This window comes from Fringilla coelebs (genome assembly GCF_963513975.1).
Source record: "Fringilla coelebs genome assembly, chromosome: 6".
Classification (NCBI taxonomy): Eukaryota; Metazoa; Chordata; class Aves; order Passeriformes; family Fringillidae; genus Fringilla; species Fringilla coelebs.
Genome location: NC_140034.1, coordinates 7,405,185 through 7,432,580, shown reverse-complemented (window position 1 = coordinate 7,432,580; position 27,396 = coordinate 7,405,185). Strand labels below are relative to the sequence as shown.

At 43.6% G+C, this 27,396-nt stretch overlaps 1 protein-coding gene across 1 annotated transcript in view; it reads right to left on the bottom strand.

Annotated features, from left to right (window-relative positions):
* The window catches only part of MTHFD1 (methylenetetrahydrofolate dehydrogenase, cyclohydrolase and formyltetrahydrofolate synthetase 1), a 40,181-nt gene extending 16,193 nt beyond the window's left edge, over positions 1-23,988 (bottom strand). Inside the window, exons 1-15 of the mRNA XM_084208501.1 lie at positions 23,812-23,988; positions 15,863-15,947; positions 13,498-13,557; positions 12,763-12,816; positions 12,262-12,398; positions 12,040-12,140; positions 11,575-11,711; positions 10,048-10,159; positions 6,118-6,245; positions 5,387-5,484; positions 4,683-4,856; positions 4,054-4,190; positions 3,714-3,760; positions 1,367-1,474; positions 1,191-1,265 (exon numbers count right to left, since the gene is read on the bottom strand). Coding sequence (XP_084064627.1) covers positions 1,191-1,265; positions 1,367-1,474; positions 3,714-3,760; positions 4,054-4,190; positions 4,683-4,856; positions 5,387-5,484; positions 6,118-6,245; positions 10,048-10,159; positions 11,575-11,711; positions 12,040-12,140; positions 12,262-12,398; positions 12,763-12,816; positions 13,498-13,557; positions 15,863-15,947; positions 23,812-23,852 — 1,494 coding nt within the window. The 5' untranslated portion in view covers positions 23,853-23,988. The remainder of the gene's footprint in view (positions 1-1,190; positions 1,266-1,366; positions 1,475-3,713; positions 3,761-4,053; positions 4,191-4,682; positions 4,857-5,386; positions 5,485-6,117; positions 6,246-10,047; positions 10,160-11,574; positions 11,712-12,039; positions 12,141-12,261; positions 12,399-12,762; positions 12,817-13,497; positions 13,558-15,862; positions 15,948-23,811) is intronic.
* Between the last annotated feature and the right edge of the window lie 3,408 nt (positions 23,989-27,396).

Here is a 27,396-nt window from a genome sequence, read left to right as displayed (position 1 = left end):
CAGTTGATTTATGAACGAGCAAGGTTTTTTAATTAACCAGACAGTTGAGTCGTATTTTTCTCCTAAAGAACAGCAGGGAAGAACAAAGTCTGGTTTTTTCCTCTTCAAGCATATCATTTAGAAAAGGAAATAAACAACAACAATGACAGAGATACCATCTTTCTGGAGTATTAGCATTCTGTTCACATCTTGACATTTAATAACTAGAGGAGTGGTTAGGGTAGAGTTCCCTCAGCAGTCCATCAGGAACACCAAGCAGTATAACATCATTTCTTGCTCAGCAATGGAAGCAAACCACACATTCTCTAATGGTTTAAGACATTACAGGCAATTCATATATCAGAGTTTTACCTTCCCAAGTAGTCTGACTGTTGCTCCTGACTTCCAAATGGGCAACTGACCCAGCCTGAACACACTAGAAAACAGGCTTGTACCCTGAAGGAGCTCAGCAGGGCCCAGTCTGTCCTTCTAGCTGCAAGGTTCAAGCCCAGTGCAAAACTATTTGTCTGCTAATCCTCATTTTTGCAGAAGCCAATGTGAACTTGCACATGCCCTTAAGTTTTGAGGATCAGAGGAGCTGTGGGCTGCTCAGGGACTGCCATTCAATGACAGGACTACTTATCTAACTGGGAATTCTGTGGGTTTTTGGTTTTTTGGGTTTTTTTTTTTGTAGAGGAGAAATTTGCCATGTAGGGAACAGGTGTTTTTTCTCATTTTTCTTTGTTTTCTCACTCTGGGTAAGACAAAGAAAATTCTGTATGTTCTCTTCTTGCTGAATTTTATGAATTGCCTTTTTTTTTTTGTGCTGCATTATCGACACAGCTGTCACATGGGAACCACTAATCTCTAGCTGTAACTGTGTGTTAGGTACAGAGACTGATTCTGGTCCTTTCTTAAACTGCATTAAGGACAATGAACTGACACCACTAATAAAGGACACTAAGCTCTATTTCTTCCCATTGTGTTAATCATGGAGTATTTGACAGTTATAGCAATGATTCCTCCCCTTCCTACATCTGTTTTCTGTGCTGTATGAAGGGTCACCACACTTCTGCACACTTTGTGCAAAAAACAAATGCCAGCAGAACGACCTAAGGGACAAGAAGGGGTTTCTGTAATGTAGCTTTGCCTACCTAAAGGATAAGTAAATGGAACAGAACCAGAAACCAAGGAGAAAGCAGCGAGCTCACCTGTAGCCTTCGGATCTGAATGTCTGAGAACTTCCTGACTCCATTGACAGATGGCACCAAACGGCTGTAGAGAGCCTTGCAAAATGAAACAAGCAGTTCATCAGCACTGCTGGCACATCCAAAACAGCCTGGCCAAAGTGGGCTGGGGTCAAACACACGGTGAGGAAGGACTGTACCTGGTCAGACTGAGTCTGCTCGTGAAACATGCGTGCATCAATAGCAGCAGCGACCAGGTTGTTGGCTGCAGTGATGGCATGGATGTCACCAGTGAGGTGAAGGTTAAACTAGAGGACATGAAACATATCAGTTACCTCATCCTGCTGCAATTTTCATTTATTCCAACTCACCGTAGACAGATGGAAAGAGGAGTATTAATAGTAATGTTAAAGTGGGTGAGGGTGGAGGGGGAGAGATTGCTCAGTGCAGTACGTGGAAGAGAGGAAAGAATTTCTCTAAAACATAAAAATGCCTCCCCCACACTCATGTCATTTTACAAACTTCTAAAACAAAGCTCCCAAATAAAAAGTTGTTTGTTTTTTTCTTTTCCTCTCCACCAGAACAGTTCTCACAGGCTCCCTGGCACTTTAAAGACCCGACTTCAACACACTCTGTATTCTGCATTGATCATTCTTCACCTTCCTACTGACCCCCTCATTTGCACAGCAGGTTTCACACATACATTAGCTGAAGTGGCTGCTGCTCCCACAAGGGAGTCTGAGCTAAACTGGAACTAGCAACCTTGTGCAGCACTAGCAGTGGAGCTCTGTGGTTGCACAGAGCTCTGCTTAGGTAACCACCCAAACACAGAATCACAGGCAGAGCTTGTAGACCACGTACTACACAGTGACACTGCTAGTAGTTTTCTTAGTTTGAGTGGGTTTGCCTACATGAGTTATCTGGCTGCACTGTAGCTGTGAAGCTGGTGAAGGATTTAGATTGGGTATGAGGGAAAATTTCTTCATGGAAAGGGTTGTCAAGCATGGGAACAGGCTGCCCAGGGAAGTGGCGGGGTCACCATCCCTGGAGGTATTTCAGAAACATGCAGTGGCACTTGGGGACACAGTTTAGTGGTGGGCTTTGCAGTGCTGGAGGAATGGTTGGACTTGGTGATATTAAAGGTCTTTTCCAACCAAAATGATCCAATGATTATGGCAGGTGAGTAAAAGGTGTGGTTAAAACAATCCTCTTCATCTCTAGCCAAACAGCAAAGGAACAAGATGAAAAGGGGGTCTTAGAAAAGGTAGTATGACAGAATACCTTACAACATCATTTTATTGAAGCCTTGTTACTGTGGTCTCAAAACCCACAAAGCTAAAACAGAATGCTGCTAGTCACACACCAATTATAAATACTAATTAGTAAAGCTAATTGTTGTCTCATTCTGCATACATACAACAAAAAGCAATTATTACCTTTGTTCTGCAGTATGAACTCAAAAGTTTTTCACTTGCTATTTTTTTTCATAGGATGAAAACTGCATGCAGAATTATTAAATTATATATCTAGATCATTATTTTAACTAGTGACTCCAGATACTTTAAATCTTACCAGACATGCATTGACTAAAACACCCCCACAAAACTATGTGTATTTGTATCACGTGGGTCATACTTAAAAAAAGTCATTCCAGCCAGTTTGATTCCTAGAGTGTGGCTGTTTCCCACTGCAGCACACAGTCAGGTATTTTGGTTTCTCCCAAAGAGAAGGAGGTTATTTTTCCTGTCACATCTATTCTTCACACATGCTCTTGGCACGTGACTAAATCAATATTCTGCCTCCTGAACATCTTTATCTTTTATGGACTCGCTGCATCAATTAGAACAGCCCTTTTGATCATTTCTACTTTTCTTCCTGAAATTGTCCTGTGTCAATCTACAATGCATGAGACAAAGGCAGAATTCTACAGGCAATTACTCTGAGAGTTGAGAGAGGCACGAGAGCACATGCTACACGTGCTTTTTAATTCCCTGCCTCCAAACACAGAATTTTACTTGTTGCCAAGTCACACCAGAAATATGCTCCAGTGCCAGCCCCCCACAGGCTGAGGTCTTGGCATTGCTGATTCCCAAATTCCTTTATCCCAGTTCATATTAGTAATCTAAAACACAAGTACTCCAAAATAGCTCAGGGAAAGAGTCGGTGGCCACCACAGCTGATAGAACTACGCAATATTCTTCCAAAATGCATTAAGCCATTATCATCTTCATTTCAGCACTGAGAAAATGAGGCACAGGATGTACTTTGCTCCAGGGTACACAGCAATTCAAGGCAGAGAAGGGGAGGGAAGAGAGGAACTGGGAATTCCTAGCTCTGTGAAGTTCCCTGACCATGAAGGCACACTTCTGAAACAACACAAAGATGGCTGCTTGCTAAAAAAAACCAAGCTTTGCTGAAATCAAGCACCCAGTTCTATCAAGTGCTACACTAGGTCATAAACTCATACATTTTCTAAGTTATCTGACTGCAGTATCTCTTCAGGGCCTGTGAGCTGTGAGGGCAATGAGGCTTTGTATAAAGAATTACCTCTTCCATTGGGACAACTTGACAATAGCCACCACCTGCAGCTCCACCTGCAGAGAGACAACAGTCAGACCACACCAATCCAGGTGTCTCCAGCCCAGTGCTATTTCATCTGTTTGCTTAATGGCTCCAAGAGGGCAGCTACCACTGAGCAGCTGAGTTTAAGTCCCAACACAGTACCTTGAAGACAAAACTGAAGAACTTACCCAAAGCTCTTTTTTCTTAAAATAAATGCACTTGTAACTAGAAATAATGTAAAACTACAGTGCAGAGAAGAAGCACAGTATTTTTGAATGCCATCTTTGTCTATTTAGGCCAATTGCAAGCAACAGAACAATCATACCTTTTATGCCAAAAGTTGGCCCCTGAGAAGGCTGCCGAACACAGGCAAAGACGTTCTGGTGAAGGTGTGCTCCTAAGGCTTGGACAAGGCCAACAGTGGTGGTGCTCTTCCCCTCTCCCAGGGGAGTGGGAGTTATTCTGCAGCAACAAAGCAGAAAAGACACAATTACACCCTTGTAGTGGGTGAGAATCAAATCCCAGGGATAAAACAGTCACCCAGTGATTGCAGTTAATGAGAATTCAAACTCATACTTCAGCTAATCTTCATCAATTCAGAACTGGAAAAAGATTGGCAAGTCATCATATAACTGCTGACAACTTTCCTCTGAAACAATTTGCTGGTTCCTACTGAAGGCAGACTACTAGGCCAGGGGAAGTTTGGCTAGGAACCAGTCTACCCTGTAGACCAAAACAATTCATCTGCTGGAGAGAAATGTTAACCTACATCCCCACATCACTTGTTTGCCACAAGTGACCCATCTACTTCCCAAACTACTACATTTTCACAGTGTGATTTACTAAAAGAGCACCCCATACAGTCATCCCACCAAAAGACAATTCAACAACAAGCTATACTAGTAAAATTTCTTTTCATCTTGTAAGTGATGTCTCAGTTCAGGAAGCACCTACCCAGTCACAACGACGTATTTGCCATCTGGCTGGTTCTGCAGGCGTTTCAGCACTGAGAGCTGAACCTTGGCTTTAGTCTGGCCATAGAGCTCCACCTCATCAGGGAAAAGGCCAACTTCTTTTGCAACTTGTTCAATGGGCTTGGGCATGCAGGACTTTGAGATTTCAATATCACTTAAAGAAAAAGAGCAAGATGAGTTTATAAGTCAAAGACTTCCACAAATTTCCCGCTTCTGTAGGGAATAAACTACAAATACTTAACCTATATTTTAGAAGTCAATCTTTAAACCCCCCCTAGTTAAACTAATGAGATACACTACAACAGACACATTCTCAGAGTTGCCCTTCTAAAAATAAAAGGCCAAACCCAAAACAAACAACAACCCCTCTCCTCAACCTCCCCATTTTCCCAAATGCCTTTTGTAGGCAATGTGTTATGATCCCATATGGTATTTTGCATATTTTCAGCTGCTCCTTGGGGATTTGAGGAACTCCTATTTGAAGATACTACTGTTTTGGCATGCCAGACTGAAAATTTTCCAAAATACAAGTTTTTCACTATTTCCTGAATCAGCAACCATCTAGCTGGCCCGAAGTCTGTGAAAGTCTAAGAAGACTACACTTCAAGAGATATCACAGCACCACTGCAGCTTAGCTCTGCTTCCTAAGGAAGACCTTAGAGTGCCTTAATTTGACAGCATTACCTCGGAACAGGCATCTTTAGGGTAAGCTGGTTGTATTGGATGGTCCATTTTCCAGGCTGGAACTTCTCCAGAAAACGCTGTGCACTCTCCACAGTGCTCTAAAACAAGGAAGGGAATGCATTAAAGCAACCACCATTGCACAAACTGCACTGGTTAACAGAGACCAGAAAGGTTTGCCCCTGCTATCTGTCTCAGTTTGGGTAGAAACCAAAGTGCTTTTATTAAAACATTTGCTAATAACCCAAAATGAGATTCTGCTTGCTGTTTTCTTAAAAAGAAAAAAATCCCAACATATCTATCTCTCTCCTGATCTTCCAGTGTGCTGGATTTTTTGTGTGTTCTGTGTCAGCAGGGTTTCTTAAGCAAAGCATGGAAACAGAGGGAGCTGGCTTATCCTGTTACTCTCCTTTTCATCCAATCACCCTAAGGATGGTTTCAGAATTACAGCCAGAGCATTGTAAGACAGACCCATTTCTTATGGTTTTGAGTGACCACACTCAAAAACCCCTAAAAAAACTTCCCAAAACTGAACAACCAGAAACCTCTGTTCTAACATTTCCTTGAAGTCCACCTTCTTCTTTAGTTAACTGAATGCAAATTGTTTGAACTAGAAGCTGGAAATCCTAACTAGATCTTTCAAGAGCAAGAAGGGAGCACAGCTGCTTTGGCAGTGTGCTGATGGTCGGCCCCCAAAGCAAACACAGAAGAGATGACCACAGCCTGCTCAGTACCTGCATTAACATGGCCACAGTCATGGGCCCAACACCACCAGGAACTGGGGTGATGAAGGAAGCCTTTTCCTTTGCTGAATTGTATGCCACATCTCCCACAACTCTTTTTCCACTGGCCTTTGTGCTGTCTGGGGATTTAAGGAGAAAAGTAAGTTACACATGACATTTCAGCACAGCAACAGAGGAGACAGCACTGACTGAAGCTGAAGTCTTTAATTCTGCTGGAGCAAACAAAATAGAAGCTGAGTACCCAGGAAGCTGCAAAGAAAGATAAAACAGCTAAGACAACATCACAAGATGAAGCTGTTATCATACTTCACTTGCAGTGTGTCAACAGCTCATGCAACACATCCTCCCATTAAGCACCATTTATCCTCAGCCAGACAGATCTCCCTTTTCTGGAGGATCCAAGGTTTTTTTCAGTGGCTCATTGCCCACAGGGCAGTTTGAATGAGATATAAACCAACAGTCATGAAGAGGTGAGAGATGAAACATGGCTGACTTGCTCCAAACCCCCCAGGTTTACATTTGCTCTGTTCCATTCTGGAAGGCATCTGGGACTTACTAGCGTATAAAATCACCTGCTTTTACAGAAACTGAAGGCAGAAAAAGTGCTGAGCTTTTCAGTTATCACTGCTAGTTTAATGATGGACCAGTAAATACTGCAGTTCACAGAGATCAGACTTGTCAAAACAAACTTCACAGGTGCCTTAAGAAAGCTTCAGTAGGATAATCTTTCTCTCAGGCAACGTATTTTGCTATATCCTGCTGCACTATATAACCTGACAATTCAGAAGCAGACATAGTCCTTTTTTCCAGTGGTGATCTTTAAACTCACCCAATAAAAAGAGGAAGAGACAAAATGAATTAATAAACTAGTACAGTCATCTAAGGAAGTCACTGATTACAGCACATAAAACCAGAAAATTTAAGTTGCTCCTGAAATGGCAGATTCTCACTTCAGATTAAGGACTCTAGGGAGCTTCTAACCAGCATGAAAATCTGAAAATAGATTCTAATGTTGTTACACTGAAATACTGTATTGCATACAATAAGTGTGTATTTGAACAGAACACAATCACTAACTTTCATATACATCTGGTGAGGGGGAGGGAGTGGAAGAGAAACCAAACTCCCCAAGAGCAGATTATGTTAAAACCAAAGAGAGAACAAAAGCCAACATTATTTTTTAGCTGCATTGTTACTGACAATTACCAGCTTGGATGCTTTGCTGTGTGTTTTAAGCAACATTACTTCTCCCTAAAGCTCAAAGCCTGAACAACATCACAGCTGGTAACCAGTGTTTCTGCAGCCACTGTCAGTTTGCTGCCTGATCTGCAGACCAGCCTGGCCTTCCCCCCTAGAGACCAATTTAATTAAGGATGCAAACAGTAAATAATGTAATTTTATTTTCTTCCAAGGATGCCAAGCAGGCTCATCAGCCATCCTGGCCAGGAAGGCTCTCAGCCCAAGAACAAGGAAAACAAGCTGGCACTCCAAACTGCCTCATCTGCTCCACAGACACAGAGATGAGCACAGGCCAAACAATCCCTCAGTCCCTGCTTCTGCATCTGCACCTCACATCAGGCACTGCTGAGCACAGCCCAGGAGCTATTCAATTACCTGCAAAATATTCTTTTGAAAGAAAGCTCACACACAATACTTGCCACCTCTCTCCATAATTTCACCTTTTCAATATTCATCATCCCACTCTTAAAAAATACAAACTAGTTACAAGGACTATCACTGACACTATAACCATGTTGCAAAAAAGCTGCCCTCATACTCCACTCTCATGGCTTCTTGTTAGCAAGGGCTGCAAAACCCTATAGCAGGCAACTTTGAGCAGAGTTGCTTCCTCCATCAGGACATTCCAGGGACTGCCATCTCTGGGAATATCCTCTACCTGCACTGCTTTCCCTTTCTGTAGCAAAGCAACTTCTACAGGCCTGGAACAAGGCATACAGAGTATCTGCTGGAGCAGCCCTCCAACTGCACCAGAGGGGAGAGAAAAATACAACCCAGTTTGGAAAGAGGCACTTGTCTGCTCTAGTAGAGGTTTCGGGAGATTGTTTTTTCCTCTCTGTCTACCCGAAGGAAATTCTGTTAATTGCAGCACACCAAGCCAGATGTTGCTGAAGTGTCTCTTCCAGCCTCCAAACCAGCAGCCTTGGAGCATTCAGGCCACCCTCCCTCCATTCAAAAGCACAACAGCTGCATTTGCATGGTGCTACATTGCTATATCTTGTCCTAACTCCAGCTTGGAAAGACAGCATGAGGTAATGTCCTGATACATCAAATCAGTTTGGGATCTGCATGGATGGGGTACCCTGACTAGCAAACCAAAGGCATATGCAGAGATTGCCACGTCCTCCAGCTGCACCTGGGAGGCACCTAGCTGGGTGCACTTACACCTGTGGTAAGATGTACGTGCTCTCATCCCATCGCATTCAAAGCACCATTACAGCTAGCAGCAATATTCTATCTGCACAGTGACTTAGCTGGAGAAGGCAGCAAGCTGGCTTCTGTTCTTTCTGTAGCACTGCAATTCCCACAATTCTGGTACTCATTTCCCAAAAGATTCATCTGAAAACTTTTTCGCAACATACCAGAGGGGAAAAAAGTCAGGAAAACTCAGCAGCTTCAGAAAACCACGAGGGGAAAATAAAAGAGCCTATAACATCCATCATTTAAAAATGTGACAGTTTCCATGATAGTCTATCAAGTCCCAATTATCCAATCTCAATGCCATTAAGTGCACTCCACGTGACACTGACTGGGCTGGGTGCACAAGAAGCTCAGATGTCAGTGCTCTTCTCAAGGCAGGCTAATTGCAAAGGAACAGGGATGTGTCCTCAGAGATGCTGTTCAAATAAAGCCTGAAAAAAGGTCATACCATCATATATCAGAAACACAATGGGGGTTTTATTTACAACATCTCAGCTGGGGAGACTCCAGCCCATTCTGCTTCATGCACATCAGCAGTGACCTTGTGGGTTTTGGCAAATGGCCTAAGTTTGGGTTGTTTGGAACAAAACCATCAAGCAACAAACAGAACAGCAGATGACATTTTAGTTTTAATTAGATAGAGGACTAATGTTTTTAAAAGCAGCCTAATGTCAACTTTGAGTAACAAGACCACTGAACAGAAATTTCTTTACATTCTGTTAAATAATGGCAACAAAATGACTGATTAATTATGAAAACTACCTTTTAAAAGCCTTGTGGGTGTAGCACAGTAAGAGTGACTAATTTTCCATATCATTCAATATCTGTAATTTGGATTTAAAATGAGATGAAAACAGAAATTGCCAGACTGTCTGTAGCATCTTTATAAGGAAGGTGCAGCTAAGTGAAACCCTACCCTAAAATCCATTATGTTAAAGCACTTTATTCTATGCCTGAGCCATTGTCACCAATACTCTTGCACAATCTGCTTTGTTTCAAGACAACAGCCATTCAAGCCTAAGAAGTTAATGCTGTGATTCAACAAATCCACAGCTACTTTAAGAGACTGCTTGTCATTTCTGTACTTCAAAGGGAACTGCTTCAACAGATCCAAGCACGAAGTAATGACAGCAAAGCCCTGAGCTCCAGAGTGACAACGTGACAAGACTTCACCATGCAGCTGGAGCAAATTAAATGGATGTTCTGTTGCAATATTTCGTAGGCCTCCTCTTTACTCTATTAATCATCAGCCTCGTTGAAGGCTGAATCAAAACTGCCACTGATCTGCTTTAGGAGAGTGCTTCAGACCAGTGGCTTCTTTACTCTGGCATTGTCAGAGGTTGTCATCACTGCTTAAGACAGACTTACAGGAGAAAGAAGTCCATGTGGACCAGAGACACCAAGGAAACAAATTCATGAACTTAGCAACTGCATTTATACACAAACAAACACATCCCCATTTGTTATACATTGCCCACGCACCTGGCACATGGTTAATTCCACAGTCTATTACGATTGCACCAGGCTTGATCCATTCACCTTTTACCATTTCAGCTCTACCAGCTGCAACCACCAGGATGTCAGCTTTGCCAACCTATAAAAAATTTAAAAACAACAAACAACTGTGTATCACACTAGCAGTGGAAAAATGCAGAGCTGCTCCTGCAGCGAGTTAAATCAGCTTGAGCTGCAGTGAAACTGTGCTCACCCATTGCCACTGGAGGCATGGAAGGGCACGCAGCATTTAAAGGTAGCTGCCAGTTCCTTGGCAAGGATAGATTCCTGCAGCTAGAAATAATGGCCTATTTTCACACTCCTACCCTGAACTATTGCTAGTCAACACTTCACAACCTCCTCTGAACTCCTCCATGATTCCCAAGTGGATCATACAGGCTACATTTAGATAAAATTAAAGCCTTCTGAATATTCTTCTCTTCCTTCAAATATCTCTGCACATTCAGTGCTAGAAATATACCCAGCACTCATCAGACAGCAAGAACTCATCTTGTTCAGCCAAGAACAACCCCTGCACAGAACTAAGCAGCACTCCACTTGTGACAGCACTGTCTTGTGCTTTCCATGTCCAGGACTGCATAACACACAACTCCAGGGGAAGCTGACTGTATTTCAGCACTAATATTCATTCAGGGACTATTCAGTAAATTTGACAGATCTAGTCATGAAGCTGGTGTTAAAGACTCCAACTAAAGCAGTCAGTTCCTGCACTGCTTCATTCACATTTGTTTAGGAAGCTGCTATCCCTTAGATTTCTTTTTTTCCCTTTAATCTTCAAGGGAGATAAACTATTTTTAAGATATCATTAAGTATGAGCACTTCAATTTTTAATCAACCTAATGATGGTCTTACTGAACAGCAACTTAACGGCGTGAAGCATTGCAGTGTTTCTGATCTACTTTGTGAGTTATATTCAAACACTCCTACTCCCTTTTTCAGCTTTAATACTTGCCTACAGAGCCTGGCAGTGCTGATGGCTCTACGAAATCCAAGTAGGTGGCTGCACAGCAAAACACTATTTCTGTCACTCTCACTGCTGAAGAGGAAAATGGTACCAGCTCCCTGTCATAGAAAATCGACTGAAAAAAATAAACCAACTGAGAAATCATTTGGCCTAACATTTCTCAGCCATTAGAGCAGAAGACCACCTGGTCTTTTTGGTTAAAAAAAATAATCAAAACAACAAAAACATATGCTGTTTTGCCAACCCCTACATGGAGATTAGGAAGGGATGATTAAATTCTCAGCACTTGCTCAAAGACAACAAAAATAATCATTTTATTGTTATAATTAAACCCCACTAATTAAGTGCCAAAAATAATAAAGATCCTATTCCAGCGGAAGTATTTACACAACCATGCAATGAGCAGGACTGGGAAACCAATTCAGATGAAAGACACCCCAGACCTAATGACTCAAAGCAGCAGCACACTGAGCAGCACTTGTGCATGGAGTAGCAGTGGCCTGTGACAAATAACTACAGCCTGCCCTTACCTCCTCAGCCAGGGTGGAGGTCTTGGAATGGCACGTGGTGACTGTTGCGTTATTCCAGAGCAGCAGGTCGTGCATGGGAGCCCCCACGATCTTACTGCGGCCGATCACCACGGCTCTTTTCCCTGCCACCTGGACACCTGCACCACAGAGAGTCAGCAGACAGCAAAAAAGAGGTCACTGTGCAGCCTGGCACACACTAACTCAAGCAGCTCTGGAGTCTTGGTCATTTTAACTCTGGCCCTGGTACTTCAGAATACTGCTCTTCTTTGTTGTGTGTGGTAAGGAATTGCAGTTGGGAGGGAAGAAGGAAAGACCATTTTAACCTAGTTCTTTTACTGTCTAAGGCAGCAGAGATGAAATGTGCTATCTCAGCAAAAGCTGTGAAACAGAGCCTCACAATGTGTGCGATTTCTACACTTATTGAAGACTACTGCACTCATGAATAGTGCATGGAAACCTCCTTACCTGTCTGCCTGATGAGTTCCATGCATCCCTTTGGCGTACACGGAATAAAGCAGTCTCCAAGATCCCCTCTAGAGAGTTTCCCAGCATTGATGCTACTTAAGCTGCATTTTGAAAGAATAAAGGCCAAGTAAGATACCCAGCCTCACTGTTCAAGAGAAAATAAAGAAAAGAGGTTTCTTTCTGGAGTAGCTGTCATGCTCTCCAGGCGTGAAGCCAGCTTACCCATCCACGTCCTTCTCAGGTGCAACAGCATTGGTTATTTTTTCTGTGTTGATGGGATTATCAGAGTCAAGTGGCAGCTGCACTATAAAGCCATGAACAGCTGGGTCTGCATTCAAAGAGGCAATACACTTGAGCACCTACAACAGCAAACACCAAAAAACTAATGGCTGATGAACTGAAATATAACTGATGCAAAGGGAAAAACAATCTTATCTGGATTAAAAGATACAAACTTTATGTTTAGTTTTTCCAACCAAAAGTATAAACCAATTACATTCTTTATTAAAAAAAAACAAAAAAGCTCCCAAAGTCCCTAAATTTTACATTGTAGTGTTTTAGTTTTCTTTAAAAAAACACAAAACACCTTACCAGGTTCCAATTTTTTTTTCATTAGTTAGTATCAATAGGTAAAGTAGTCCTTTTTATACAATGACAGGGCAAAGATATCTTCAGCACAACACTGAAGTTATGTATTTTTCCATCACTGGCTGTATTACTTACATCAGCTTCTGTTGCTGTGTTTGGCAATTTTATGTGATTGGCACTGATCCCAATCTGCAAATGAGAATAACAACAAATTATCTGATTTCTGAATTGACATCCAACTGATCTGGCTAATCTCTCTATCCAGCTAAATCACAGCTGCATTCTGTCACATTTCCCAAGACTATCTCCCATTCCTGAGGCTCCAAGTCCTACGATTTAAAAATACCATCAAAGAAAGATTAATGCTTTGCCTACTGAGTCTGTCCTTTAACTGTCCTATTCACCTTTTGACATAGACAACATCAGCTTTGCTTGACAGCACACTGCCTTAAAATACCAGCAGAAATGCCAGGTATCACCTAGGGAAAAATGCACTCATCTGTGTTGCTGCCCTGTTGTAGCATGTAATGTTCTACCTGTGACAAGCACAAAGCAACTGCAGATACAAGACAGGCAGGGAAGATAAGAACAAGGCCATGGGTCAGGAAAGACACAGTACTTCAGACAAATGTAATCTGTGATGATCACACAAAAAGTGGCACCAAGCCACACTGCTGTGACCAGAGCACCCCACTTGGCTCTCAAGTTACACACCTACACCACATTCTTGTAAATGAGAACTCAGGCCAACACTGCTTTCTCCAATACTGGAAAAACTTAGACAAAAATATTGACTTGCATCTGGTTTTTCATATTCAGATCTAACCAACTGTAGGAGGGTAAAAAGCAGTCCTAAAAGTCCAGGATTACCTCAGCAGCAGCCTTCAACTTCATGTTAATGTAGAGGTTTGAATCATCCCGATTTCCAACCTAAGGATGAAAAGACAGTTGAATTACAGCACAGATTAGAGACGCAGACCAGGCTGAGATGGGCTTAACCCTCAGCTTCCTTGGATCTACATCAAGGAGACAGAGGTATTCCTGAATTACTGTAAAACACACTGATAAAGGATATAAACAGCTGGAGCTAACAGGAAGTTCTTTCAGTACAAGGCAGTTAAAGACAAGTTGTCTGATCTCCAGCACAAACTATTTGCACCTGTTGAAAAACCTTAAAAACACAGTGGTCTCCAAAGCAGAAAATATTGCCTGCCATCTGATCTGAGAAAGTTAAATCCTTAGCTAATTAACATCATCAGCAGGTGCTGATAACATTCAATTATCTGATTAAGGCTTTCAAAAACGTTGGGCCTCTTTGATATTCAGGAATCTTAATTTTATGTACATGTGTGCTTTGATGGAGACATTTCTTCCCCTGCAGGTTTGAACCTTGGGAATTTTCCTGCCAAACAAAAACCAAAACAAGGACAAAGTGGTGCACAAAGAAAAAGCAGCAAGTGGAACAAATGCCTGCAGTTTTTGGCAGTACTGGGTGCTCACAGTACAACTGCATTTCAGGACACCACTTGCATCATCCAGTATGTTTTGTTAAAGGTAATACTCCTTCTAACCTTAAGAAAATAGGGGTCAAAGAAGGAAAAGCTGATAAGCAAGCTCTTGATATTCTGTTCCCTGGTACTTGGAAGCCATCCCTGGTTCTCACATAGACTACAAGCTGCAGGGGTGACCTGATCACCCAGAACACATTGGTTCTTCCTCCCAGGTACAGATAAAGGGGCTGTCTCCCCTGTAAAGTCTGCTGGATTTAGGAAAAGGTTTGCTTCGTACAGGGCAGAGAAGCAGGAGATGTCAGCAAACATCTGCTTTGTGAATAAAAAATTACTGACTACAGGACAAAAAAATAAAGATTAACTGACTTATTCTTTGAGCTTAGAGGACACCAGATGCCTCCCAAGAACAGAGTACATAACGTATGGTGTGCTACAAATAGGAAACAGCTCATTGTCCTGGCTTCACCGAGAAACAGACAGCTGCAAATATCAATATCAGGAGATGAACTCCAAGCCCAGATTGTCTGACAGCTTACAAAAGTGTCAGACAGCCAAAGAGCAATCAGGTTGTAAAGGACTCTGAGACAATCCAGGACTGAATACATGGCCCACCAGGAAAACAATCCAATAGTGCCACAAGACAGCAATTTTTCAACACAGTTTATGAGGTCAACAGTTCAGCAGCTTTCATCAAAGCACTACTAAATTTTTAGACCCTCCTTCCTTCCAAGCATCTGCAGACAAAGCTTCTGTAGAGAGAAATCTGCTAAAAGCTAATGGAAAGGAAAACCAGAAAAAACCCCAAAACAAATCACAAGTACAAATTTGCTCCTGGCATCAAAGAGGAGCAGGGCCTTTGTGTGTTATGAGGGTATTAGCACTGGAATTCCACAGACAGGCACCAAAGGCTCTGCAGGAGCTCAAAATACTGAATAAGCACAAAAGTCACTGCTCTAAGCAGCCACTTACATTCCCTCTATCTTTTGTGGACACATCGGTCCTTCCTGTAGCATGACACTTGCTACTGCTAGTCACCTTCTGACCTAAGCACAGTTTCCATTTTTTATAGCTGCAAAGAAAAAAATGATGCCAAACACAGGTCAAACCCCTGTACCTGTCATGTGCTTTTTACCTCTGCAAGCCTTTCTGTGTAGACTCTAACACTTGCTCACTTCTGAGGGATATCCAATTCAGCAAAAGGATGTTGTTCCATCCCTTGTACTCAGTCATCTTGGCCAAAGGCAGTTTTAGTTTGTTTGGGTTCCCTCCCCTCCTCCACCCCTCCTTTTGCTCCATGTTACACATAACAGCAGACCAGATCACTTAATAAACATCCCATCTGGAGGATTTCTGGTACAAACACATCTCTGAAAGCTGCCAAACTTCAGGGCTCACTCAAGTGCAGAGATTTCAAATGGAGTCTACAAGCACGGCTTGCTCTTAACAGGTAAACAGCTTGATTTTACCATTTCACAAACACAATACTCCAACAGAGAACAGGGTCTGAAGAAAGAAATAAAAAAACTTTAAAACCGAAAAAAAATTGTTGGGCTCTGATATTTGGCAAAAAGATATAACAGGACTGTGTCACCACCTCACAGAGAACACTGTTCCTAATAAAATGCTACCAACTACAAGGCAGCTTTGATGAAGCTGATCAGCTGTGCCCTTACCACTGCACAGCAACTCATATTTTCTGTAGTTGTCATTAAAGAAAACAATACCTGTAAAATGGCAAGTCCTGGTCTGAAGCCTGGAAACTTCTCAGTCATCTCAACAACTTGCTGCTTTAGTCTCTCTCTCACTTGTCTGAAGAGGGGGAAAAAAATGAAAACAAATAAAAGGTAGAGGTTAATCTTGGGGCTGAATTCTCATATAGTGATGGAGTTGTTCTGATACAGTCAGGGGTTGTAAAAGTGACAGATGGGCAGACTGGCAAACATGCACTTATGCCTTGAGTACACAGCCCCCAGCAATCTCCAAATAAGATTGATGTCCACAAATCACTGAGACACTCTGGAACGAGGTTCATACAAATTTATTTCAATAACTTTATTTTTTTGAAGTCTGCATTGTGCTTCCTCACGCTCTCATATGATACAAGAGTAAAAAAAAGTTTCAAAATTTGGCATGGAAACTCTTGGGATTTCAAACTCCTTTCTCAAAGGGAAACCCTCTTTCCACCTGTGATGTACTAAAATTACCTAAATCCCAGAGGCACTAGTTGTCACACAAGTTGTCCTGCTAAAGGATTATGAATCTACAACGGCAAAATTCTGGGAAATAACTAAACAAGCAGGAGGTACCCAAAGATGAAACAGGGAGGAGAATGGGAGGTTGACAGAAACGAGGAAAAGTCACCAAACCCTGGTACACAACTCCAGTCAACTCTTCAGTAAAGGCAGGTTTAAGGATACAGCTGTAAAAAACCCACAACTTTGAATCTGAGCACTGATTGATTGTTCTAGTTCAGACGGGAACTACAACACCCCATTTACCATGGAACGTTTTAATAACGAGTAGCCAGCACTGAAATTAGCCACAGACAGCTCAGAAGTCACTGTTATCACCTCTCCACGGCCTTGCACTCCTCTCTAATTTCTCAACCACTCTCTGGCCCCACAGGCATAATCCTTCACCAGGGAAGGTGGAGGCCCAACAGCTCCATCTCCTCACCAGAGGGAGTCAGGATTCTGAAAGAACTGACCAGTTCTGTCCATCTCACGGGCTCATGGAAGGAGCCTGAGGCACAACATTGCAAATGTAAGAGACACTCATAAGCAAAACCTCACAGGACATGAGAGGCTTGACAGGTCTGTCCATGTGAACCCCATCCTGCGTCCCATCCCCATTCTCAGAGATGAGAAGGTGTTACCACCACACTCAGCAAATCCACCCTGCACCAAACAGCCTTTTGTATAAAACACAGGTCTCCTTGTGCTCACTTAGCCTCAGATCAGTATCACCAAGTCTGCTATTTCCCAAGTGGGACCAGACTTCCCAGACTGGAATAGGTGCTGCTGGTGCCAGTTCATTAAAAATATGAATGGCAAGGGTACAGGGACAGGGTACATAGCTGATGCCAGCTGGGAGGCTGCGATTCCTGCACAGAGGAAAACTCCAGGAAAACAAATAGCCAGTGAGGCAACTCTACCCTGCAACTGTGAGCTCCAAATTAGACCTGCCAGAGGCAGGAAGACAGGGAAATGGGAGCAGCACACAGCTCTCTCAACCCAGCAGCACTGATCCCAGGGGACAGTACAGCTGGCCCAGCTAGAAGCAGCCCTAAGGCTGTTTAAAGTCTCATCTCAAAGGGAGTCACAGCCTCCAGCTACATCCCAAATCATGCCTCTCTCCCGCTGCATCCTGAATCACGTGGTCAGAGCTCTGCTGCACCTGAGGAGTGGGTTCAGAGTATTTAAAGGTGCTTGCATCTGGCCAAGAGGTTCAAAGTCTCAGTGGAAGCAACTGTTTTCAGCCTTATTTAAGAAACCATAGTTCTGAGCCTTCCTTCAGCTGTCACCTCAGTAGAACACTTGACATCAAGACCAGCTGATGAGTTCAGAAAACAGTCTCATAGCAAACCTTATTCCAGCAATTCTTCGTGCTGAAGTGACAAAAATTCATCTCCTGGGTAGCAAAATCCCCAGCTGTCTCTCCTTACACTCCAGCTGAAAGCCCCTAGGGAGGCACCTGAGCTGGCTCATGAACAGCCTCTAACAACACAACATTCTCAAGGAGCATCAGAAACCCCCTGCTGTGGCCAGTGAGTGGGGGCTGTGAGCAACTCTCCAAGAGAACTATTTCTGAGACCTCTGGTGTTCCAGTAAGGAAAGGGCAGCACTGGTTTGTGGCCAGCAAACAAAAAGAAATGCAAACAAACATGAAATATTAGAAAGGGCCCCAGGTTTTAGGTATCACTTTTATTGCAGTCTTTTCAGCTGAAGAGAAATGAGCCCACCCAACTTCCTCTGTGAAGCAGGGCTGTGGTATGCTTTCACCTCCCGCAGCCACAACTATTCACACATTATATTGCTGTCATTTTCTGTAATTAGGCGTTAGGTCACCTCCCCTACAGCTCCCGAAAAAAGGCAACACACACAAACATACAAACCTGGTGCTGTCAGTGTGATTCTCTTTACGAGCCTTGAATCAAGAAATCACTTGTTAGACAGCCACCTAGCGTTGGGTACCACTGCTCTCCAGTGCTCAAAAAAACCACATGGGCAAAGGTTTAAGAGAAAATTCAAGAAAAAAAAGAAGAAATCATTGTTTTTCTCCATAGACTTACAAAAGCCATAAAAATAATCTTTGCAAACCAGCAGCTATTTAGTTATACAGTCTACAAAATTCTGTTGTGGACCTCAGGCCTTCCCAAAGATAAAAGTTCATATTGATAAATCAACACTTCTTTTTACTAGCTGTATGAAAATTCTTTTAAGTCTTCAAATAGAAAATTTGCAATTCTTTGTATCTGCTTCCTCAAAAGCCTTCTCTCTGACTCTAAGCCCCCTGCTGTGTCCACGTGCCCTTCCACAAACAAATTCATGCAGCAAACAAAAGTCCAGGGTCCACACAGGTTAAGGACAGCACATGGTTCTAAGCATACAATGCAACAGCCAGCTCCAAAGATTAAAGAACTTGTTAGCATTTCTTTCTGTAGACTGCACCAGTGAGCTGAATTTAAACTTATTACATGGATTTCCCAGAAATTCAGACAAAGGACAAACCACACTCCTTCAGCTCTGCTGGAAAGGGAGAGAACATGGTTCCCTTGTCAGCAGAACCCCAAATCCTCCTGTGGGATTATGGACTCAGTGCCCAGCTGGTGAGGACACACAGCACCACACTGAAGATGACAACAGGTTGTTTTTCTGTCCCTGCTGGGAGTATCAGGGTCCAGGGTCTGTGCAAAGAGTGCCAAACACAGGACCTGGCAAACACCTCCTCAGAGACAGTGATGCTCCAGAAGATGCCTGTCCCCAAAGGGGAGGGTTTGGCTTTACTGCCTGGATCACAGATTCCCCAAGGGTTTCATAAACATGCAGCAGAAATGCTCCTGCTGCAGCCCTGCAGAAACAGCTGCATGTGGCTCATGGTTCTCCCCAGGTCCTGCACCATCCTGGTCAGAGCTGTTGTCACTGCAGCCATTCCTCCTTACAGCCACCAGCATTGCCACTGCTCACCTCCTGTTGCTCACCTGACCAACACCATAATGTGGAAAAACAAGCTTTCCCATCTCCAAACCACCATGGCACCATGCCCAAGGTCAGGACAACTGCATTGTCTTAAAATGCTGTGAGGGGACTGCAGAGAAGAACATCCCACTAGCACCCAAAGAAGGCACAAAGGAGTCTCTCCTGAGGGAAGCCACAGGTTTGCTCAATGAGTGGCACTGGAATAGGAAATACCTTGGGAAAGACCATCTGAATACTCCTGGGAATTCAACAGATGGCTCCAGTTGCAGGAATACATCATTCAGAGCTGGAATGAGTTCCTATGTCTCCCACCCTCTTGTCTCATGCTCCACCACTGCAGGCTCCTGGCACATTGTTATTATCTCCTAGGAAAAATGCCTGCTACTTTCTACAACTTCCACACTCACAAGGTTTTGGTCATGTCAGCACAAATACACGCATGAACTCTCTTCAGAGCAGATAAATACATGAAGACATTTCTGCTTTTTTAGATGCTTTTTCATCATGTCCAAGGTGGGTCTGACAGGCAGCAATTGAGGCACTTTGCAAATGTGAATGACTGACAACAGAACAACAGAGTTTAACACAAAGCTGAGTCTTTAAAACGTGGAAAAGCTTGCCCCAAACATGAGTTATGATACCACATCCCCATGCTGCAACATGCATGCAGGCCTACTTCCCAAAATAGATACTGCATATAATACCCTACTATCAGGTGATTTAATCAGAGGAAAAGACAAGAGCAACAGGTAAGGACTCAATCCACCTTTGGACTGAGTGGCTGCAAGCACTCCAGACAATATTCTAGGCCCTATCTACAAAGGTTTTCCTTCTGAATGAATGATACTGAGATTTTACTCATTCCACAAAGGGGGACACAGCAATCCCCAGATGTTGTTTGCCTTCCCTGTAAGCTGGTGCTGATGTGCACAGATCACTGATCTGTGGCCCTGTTGTCCACCAAACAATATTTTCTCCTCTCTTATCAACTCTTTAGAGCAGGGTCCCATTTTTTTAAACTGAGTCTGCACAGCACTGAACACAAGGGTTCTTGCTCTTATTTGGGGCCACCCAATAGCACTGGCATTGTGGATAGGATCTGATAAAAGAAAGCTCAGAGGTCAGGGAATTTTTTCCATTTCAGACTAGATTTACCTGGAGACACAACAGGAACTCAAAAAAACCAAAAACTTTAAGGCCCAGACTGAAAAGGCTGAGGAATTGTTTACTGCACTGTTACCTCCAGTTGTAAGTTCAGCCTGATCACCACTTTACTGAGCACTCTAAACCCAAAACACTACCTGGCCCACCCCTAGGAGCTGTGAGGGGTGCTGAGTCTTCCCTGCCATCACAACTCATCAGCCACTTTTCCAGAGCAGAAATGTTGGTCCACTCCTGGTCCAACTAACCAATTCAGGCCAAGCCAGAGGTTTCCACACGTGGGCTCTTTCAGATGGTAAAGCCTGAACTCACAGCTCACTGCAGGGCACATAAACTGTAAAGAAGAGCCACCACCATGTTTTGCTCTGATTATCTCTTGAGACACAGAAAGAGAGATTGTTTTTTCTTCTGGGAATACCAGCAATAAAAGGTGGAGAATACTGTATTTTTATTACCTTCAGCCCACCATATCCTGCACACTTAAAGCACTGCTTTTCTTCCTCCCATCAGACATTTGTTTACTGTGCTGTTATACAATAACACTCATCTTTTGTAACTCATTTCCCAATGAGGCAAATTTACCTTGTAGCAAAATCTAAGGCAGAATTACTAAACAGCCACTCAGTGAAGCAGAGGAAAGCCTTCCTGAGGTAACCAGCCAACTCAGATCGATGCAGAACCCATCCAATATTTAATACATTGCACAGACTCTGCAAGCTTCTTGTTCATACTGACAGAAGCAGATTAGATGCACTTTGATGTTGATGCATTAACATCAACACCAAAATCCTACAGAGAAAACAATGCCTGCTGTGTTCTCCTTCCCATTCCCAGCCTAAACACATTTTCCATCCTCACAGGTAATACTCAAAGCCACTGAAAATGTTAATTTTCCTTTGTACCTCTTCAGTGCCTTCCAAAGGTGTGAACTAGCTTTATCACTTCATCAAGTTGTCCTCATTTATAGAGGCAAGGAAATGCTCTCAAAGTACTTATTCTCTTGACATGTTTCACAAGAATAAGAATGCCAGTATCTACCTGATTTTTGTTTAAATAGCTGGCATGATTGTGAATTAGGTATTTTTCATCTATTTTGAGGAAGGGGTGCTTGGTGGCTGGAGGAGAAGGTTCACAATACTCATGAGCTTTGATTTAAAACAGACACAGAAACCCAGCATTACATAGAATCAAACAAGTAGTGTTCAGCAACTCATATGTCAATATTTGACTAACTTACGAATAAACATTTTTCTCGATGAAAGGGTAAAGTAACAAAATCCACCCCCTACAAGACAAAAACTGAAAACGTTTTGCAGCTGATGTAAAGTCGGGGACATTCCCTTTCTACAACAGGCAGTTCAGTTGAAAATTCCTAGAAAAACCACATGCCTATCACTTCTGCTGCTGCCAGACTCTTGGCCTGGAAGTGAACTCAGAACAGTGAGAAACCCTTGGACCAGCACCTCTCCAGGGGTCTGGAAGAAAGGGACAGCTGTCTCCAGGGTGGACAGCCCAATTCCTCATGACTCCTTCAAGTACTCCACCAGAAAAAGGCAGAACTACCTAAGGCCCATAGGGAGCAGGTGATGCTTTTGCTATATTGAACATAAGCACAGCACAAATCAAGGAAGTGAAGGACAGCTGAACAACTGCAATTATTTTTCCATTTTGTGGTGTCTTCAGGTCAGGATTTGATGACTCTGGAAGACAGACTTCAGCCAAACACCTTAAGAGCTGGAAGTTAATCAAACCTTTCTCCTGCATGTGCCTATTAAAACCTCATGCCTTTTCCCAGGTATTTGCACATCATGAATATCCTCTGAGAACTGGTAGTTTATAGCTGCTCCTATAGTACAGAAAACAAACAGAAATAAAAAACTTCACCCCTATATCTTTAAAATTAAATAAGTAATGCAACATGCCATGCTAAGGAAGCTGGAAGTTTTAATGTGAATTATCATTGTACCCAAACTAGCATCTTTCCAGGACCTATTGCACTTCAGGGTGACTTTCTATGACAGGAAAGAAACCTACAACAAGCAAATCATGAAGTCCCACCAGTAGCAAGCACAGGCATTACAAAGTGTGCTGGCCCCAACACTGCCAAAAGCATCAGGTGGCATGAAGCATCAAAGACTGAGAGACTGCAACACACACAGGTGGTACTGGCTCCAAAAATACCAGGTAAAAAACATGCAAGCAGCCTTTCCTCATGGATATTCAAATTCAAGGCATATTAGGACTACTTTTCAGTACTGCTCCACTGTTGGTTAGATGTAGCTGTGTCAAACACAGCAATACCTAAGAGGAGGACTAATTGCTTTGCTGAGATTACTTTATACCTTTTCAAATATAACCTTTCTAACTGAATCCCCTAATTATATCCACAGGAGATACCCAATGAACCTACCTAATCAAACACCGTTTCCACACAATATAACAGAACCACTACACTGCATTTCCCCCAGGATTAGGGAAATTTATTTGGCTTTCTTACAAAATGTGCCTGTTGAGTGGCAGCAGGAAAAACAAAGGTTGTTTTTTTTTAAAGACACAATGCAGGCTCACCTATACCCAGGGCTTGCCAGCTAAGTAAAGTACGATAACACCATTTCTTTCAATGTTTCCCAAACAATGCTGAAAACTCAGATAACACTTTTTCTTTCAATGTTTCCCAAACCTTTTAAATAGCTTTGACAGGACAGCTGTGACCATTCAGCTATGTGTTATCCAACATGGGGATTAACTTATTTTGCTTTAAAGAGGAACAGTCAATGCTTGTAGAGTATGAAAACAGAGCCATACCTAAAGCACATGTTCTGCACTCCTGCTCATAAAGCATCCCAGCAGCCCAGCCTGCAGGCACAGAAGCTGCAGGTCAGCCCCTGGCTTCACACCTGCCTGGGCTCTCGTCTCATCCATGCTCAGCAGCACCAGGCGCTGCCAAAGACACCCCCCCAGGCACACCGCTGGTTTCTGGGGAGCACTGACAGCACTCTGCTCTCTCCTTAAGACTTTTAGTACCGCACTTTGTCTAACAACTCCCAGTTTACAGCCAGGAAGAAGCGAGCTTTGGCTGCAACGTAGTGAAAAAGCTTTAGGGTGCCTCCAAACCTGTTTCATCCACAGAGCCAGAGTAAAAGCCCCCGCAGCCCCATCCCTCTGCCAGCACAGCCGGGGGCTGCCGGGGCACCCTCAGCTCCCCGGCCACCCCGAAGGGCAGAAGCCCCGCGGCTCCCGGACTTTCCCGCGCGAGGGAACCCGGCCAAGCTGCGGGCAGGGAGGGAGGGCGGGCGGGCGGCCCCGCTACGTACCCGGAGACAATCTTGCCGCTGAGGATCTCGGCGGGGGCCATGGCGAGGGCCGGAGGGCGGGCGAGCAGCGGGCCTGCAGAGGTGAGCGCGGCGGGGCTCCGGGGCACTCTGCGGGACGCGCTCTCCCCGCGGCCGCCTCACTCCCGCCCCACGTGGCCCGAACTTCCCGCGGCCCCGACCCCGGCCCCGCTGCGCAAGCGCTGCCCCCGTCCCGCCCCTCCACGGCTCCCTCAGCGAGGGCGGCGGGGCCGGGGCTGCTCCATGGCCCGCCCGCGGCCCGGCTGCAGCGCCGGGGAGCGGGGCCGAGCGCCGCGGCGAAATGGCGCCGAAGCGGCTCCGAGACAGCTCCCGGGCGTGCCCGGCCCCTGCTCCGCGGAGAGCGGGAGGGAGAGGGCAGCCCCGGAGGTGAATGTTTCAGCGGAGCTGGGCTGTGCACAGCGAATAAACAGGAAAATCCCACACCGGTGTAAGAATAATCTGTGTTTTTTGTCCTGTGGTTCTCATGCCAAGAGCAGAAGTTAAGAGCAGAATCGTGGATTCACAGAATGGCTTGGGTTGGAAGGGACTTAAAAGATCATTTAGTTTCACCCCCAGCCATGGGCACCTTCCACCAGACCAGGTTGCTCCAAGTCGTGCCCAACCTGGCCTTGAACTCTGCCAGGGATGGGGCAGCCACAGCTGCTCTGGGCACCCTGTGCCAGGGCCTCACCACCCTCACAGTAAAGAATTTCTTCCCAAATGTCTAAATCTACCCACTTTTTGGTTTGAAGCCATTCCTTCTTGTCCTATTGCTACATGCCCTTGTAAAGCATCCCTCATTCTTATTTGTATAAAAAGAAGTTATTTTAATTTTCACGATTTCAACACATTTGTCCAACATAGAGTTGCTAAACCAGTGGCTGACCAGAAGGAGGGCAATGAAAAGGAGGTTGGGATTGTGGCCAAAATTCATAAAAGTTTTCAAGAGTGAGAAACAGGTTCCTAACAGTGCCCTCCAGGGGATGTATTTGCTATAAATCATCCCTTTAGAACTGGTGAAGGTGGTATTTTCCCATCAGATCCATGCAGTTGTCCACATGTATTGTTATTTGCATGACCAATGCTTTTCCTTACTCTGCAGACCAGTGCACGTGTTTTTAGGACCTTTCTTAGAGAGCTGGTTGTCAGAGGTTTTCTCACACATATGGCAAATGACTGATTAGCATCCAGCCAGAGATGGGGATGGAAAAAGCAGTTGAATATCACTGAGGCTTGCCCAGGCAAGATAATGCTCTGACCCAGAGAACTGTTAAGGAACTCTTCAGTGTTCCCTGCTAATATCTAGCACAGGGTTAGAGAACAGGTCCATGTCTCAAGAAACTGGTGATAAAGAGTTTTGGGGCAGAGAACTGGCCGATGGGGATTGATGCTGGGCTGACCCCATAGTGTTAGATTGCTGCTGGGGAGCAGTAGCACATTCCTGTGCCTCCACTAAATCAGTGCTCTTGCTGTTTTGGGACCTAGCAACATCTGCCACATGTTGGCAGCACAGCAAAGAAAAATGGGATAATCTCACTGCAAATCATAAAGCTATGGAGGATCAGGACTGAATGCTAGAGCAGCAGCGTTCCTGCTGAGAATTTGAGGCTTAAAAGGCCTGTGTGAAGCGCTTTCACATAGACTTCTGCTTTACATAGAATGCTTCGGTTTGGAGAAACAAAGTATCTGTTCCAAAGAGTTTGCTGAGAAAACTTTCAATCCTGCTAATCCATAATGTAATCAGCTCACAAAGGGATTTGGGGAACTCTTGGATATTGAGATGAAAGAAATGCAGGTCTTGCAGCTTCCTCCTAGGGCACAGGACTGTCAAGATAGAAGTATACAAGCCCTTCTGTTTCAGTAGATCAGAGACTTTAAGGTTGATTCTTTGGCATTCTAGGAGGGGAATATAAACCATTGTAATTGTAGGATAAAAGGTCATAAATTTCTCTTTAGGAGTGACTTGGAAAAGAGAGAAAACATTGTAGTTTGAGGGTTTTGTATGTTAAATAAGAAAAACCATAGAAATAAATACAAAAAGCTATAAGAAACTTCTTCTCCCTTTTCATTATGTATTCCCTGTATTTCCTGGCATGCAGCAACAGGCACTTGCAGTATTGTACAGTCAAAACCCAGATTACGCAATTGGTCAAGAAGAGTGATTTTTCTAGGCTGCTTAAAATTCTGTGCCTTAGTTGTTTCTTCTGTTGCCTTTATCTGAGGCCTGAACAAACTCTTGGAGGGCAAAATGACCCAGTGTTAAGGAAAAAAACCCCACAAAACATGAACTCCTTCAGCTAAGGACTGGATGAGCTCACAAAAACTTTGGTCAAAAATAGACCTAACACCCAGGATTATAGTGTAAAAATATCCGACAGGGAAAGGAAAAAAAAGAAGTCTTTTTGTTCAAAATATTCAAGAATGGCTTCAAACCTATTTTTGTTCAAAATATTCAAGTGACCTTACTTGCAGAGTGAGCAGAAGACACTGGTGCCACCAGGAGCTGGAGATTCCTACCCAGAGCTGCTAATTTGCATGGTTTACATGTGTGTGAGCAATAAACCTCCCTTCTTCCTTTTCCTAATTCCCCAGCTTTTGAATAATACATATGCCATGATGACAGATAAAACTTTGAATATTACCCAAATTTATTGCAGGAAAGGAACTAAGAATACTTCCAAACAATTTCTTCTATCACTTCTTTAGTTTTGATCTAGATTCTAATTTTCAGGGAGGGACAGACTCATGAATTCTAAATATACATATGCCAGAAAATCAGACTAACCTTCTTTTGTCAGAGCAGGAAGTCCTTTTGTATTTCTAACTTGTCTGATGTGGCAATCAAGCTGGGATTTTTCCTCTGAAGTTATGCACATCATGTCTCTAAGTAAGAATATGTTCTATAACATTTATTCCTAATTTTCATCCTGAGATCAAAATACTGGAAAAGGAGGGGGAAAGAAACAGAAAAGGGATTATGTGATGAGAAATGGCTGAGCAGACCTTTCTGCCTAGCTGAGAGCCACATCCAGCCCTGAAATGCAGTAAAAAGTTAAAGTTCTATTCACATATAGGAACTCTCAGAGAAACACAGTGCAAAGGAGACAAACACTGTGAAAATGCTTCCAAAGTGGACAGCAAAATCAATGTTTTATGCATTCAGTATCAAAGCAGGCTCACTACTTAATGGTTGTTAGGATAGGGATAAAAGCAGTTACTTTGGGATAGGCTGAAGCCTCAGTGTAAGAGTTCTCTCTGCTCTATGTTGCTCCAGCATAGTCCTTCTCCCTCCCTCACCTCCCTGCCAGGATCCCTGGGTTTGATTTGGCAATTCCCACAGTGTGTCTGTTTACCTTTGCATCCACCCCCTCTTACCCAACATGTCAAACGTTATGAAGCTTGCTCTTTAAAAAAGCCCTGAGGGCTGCAAAATACATGCCAGAAAGACTTTCAATGTTATTGGTGAGCTAACAGCTGTGCCTCTGATGGCACAGGGCCCCACAACCTGTGATTTGTCATAAGAAACTGATCCCAAACCATCAAAGTGAGGAAGAACTTTAAACTTTG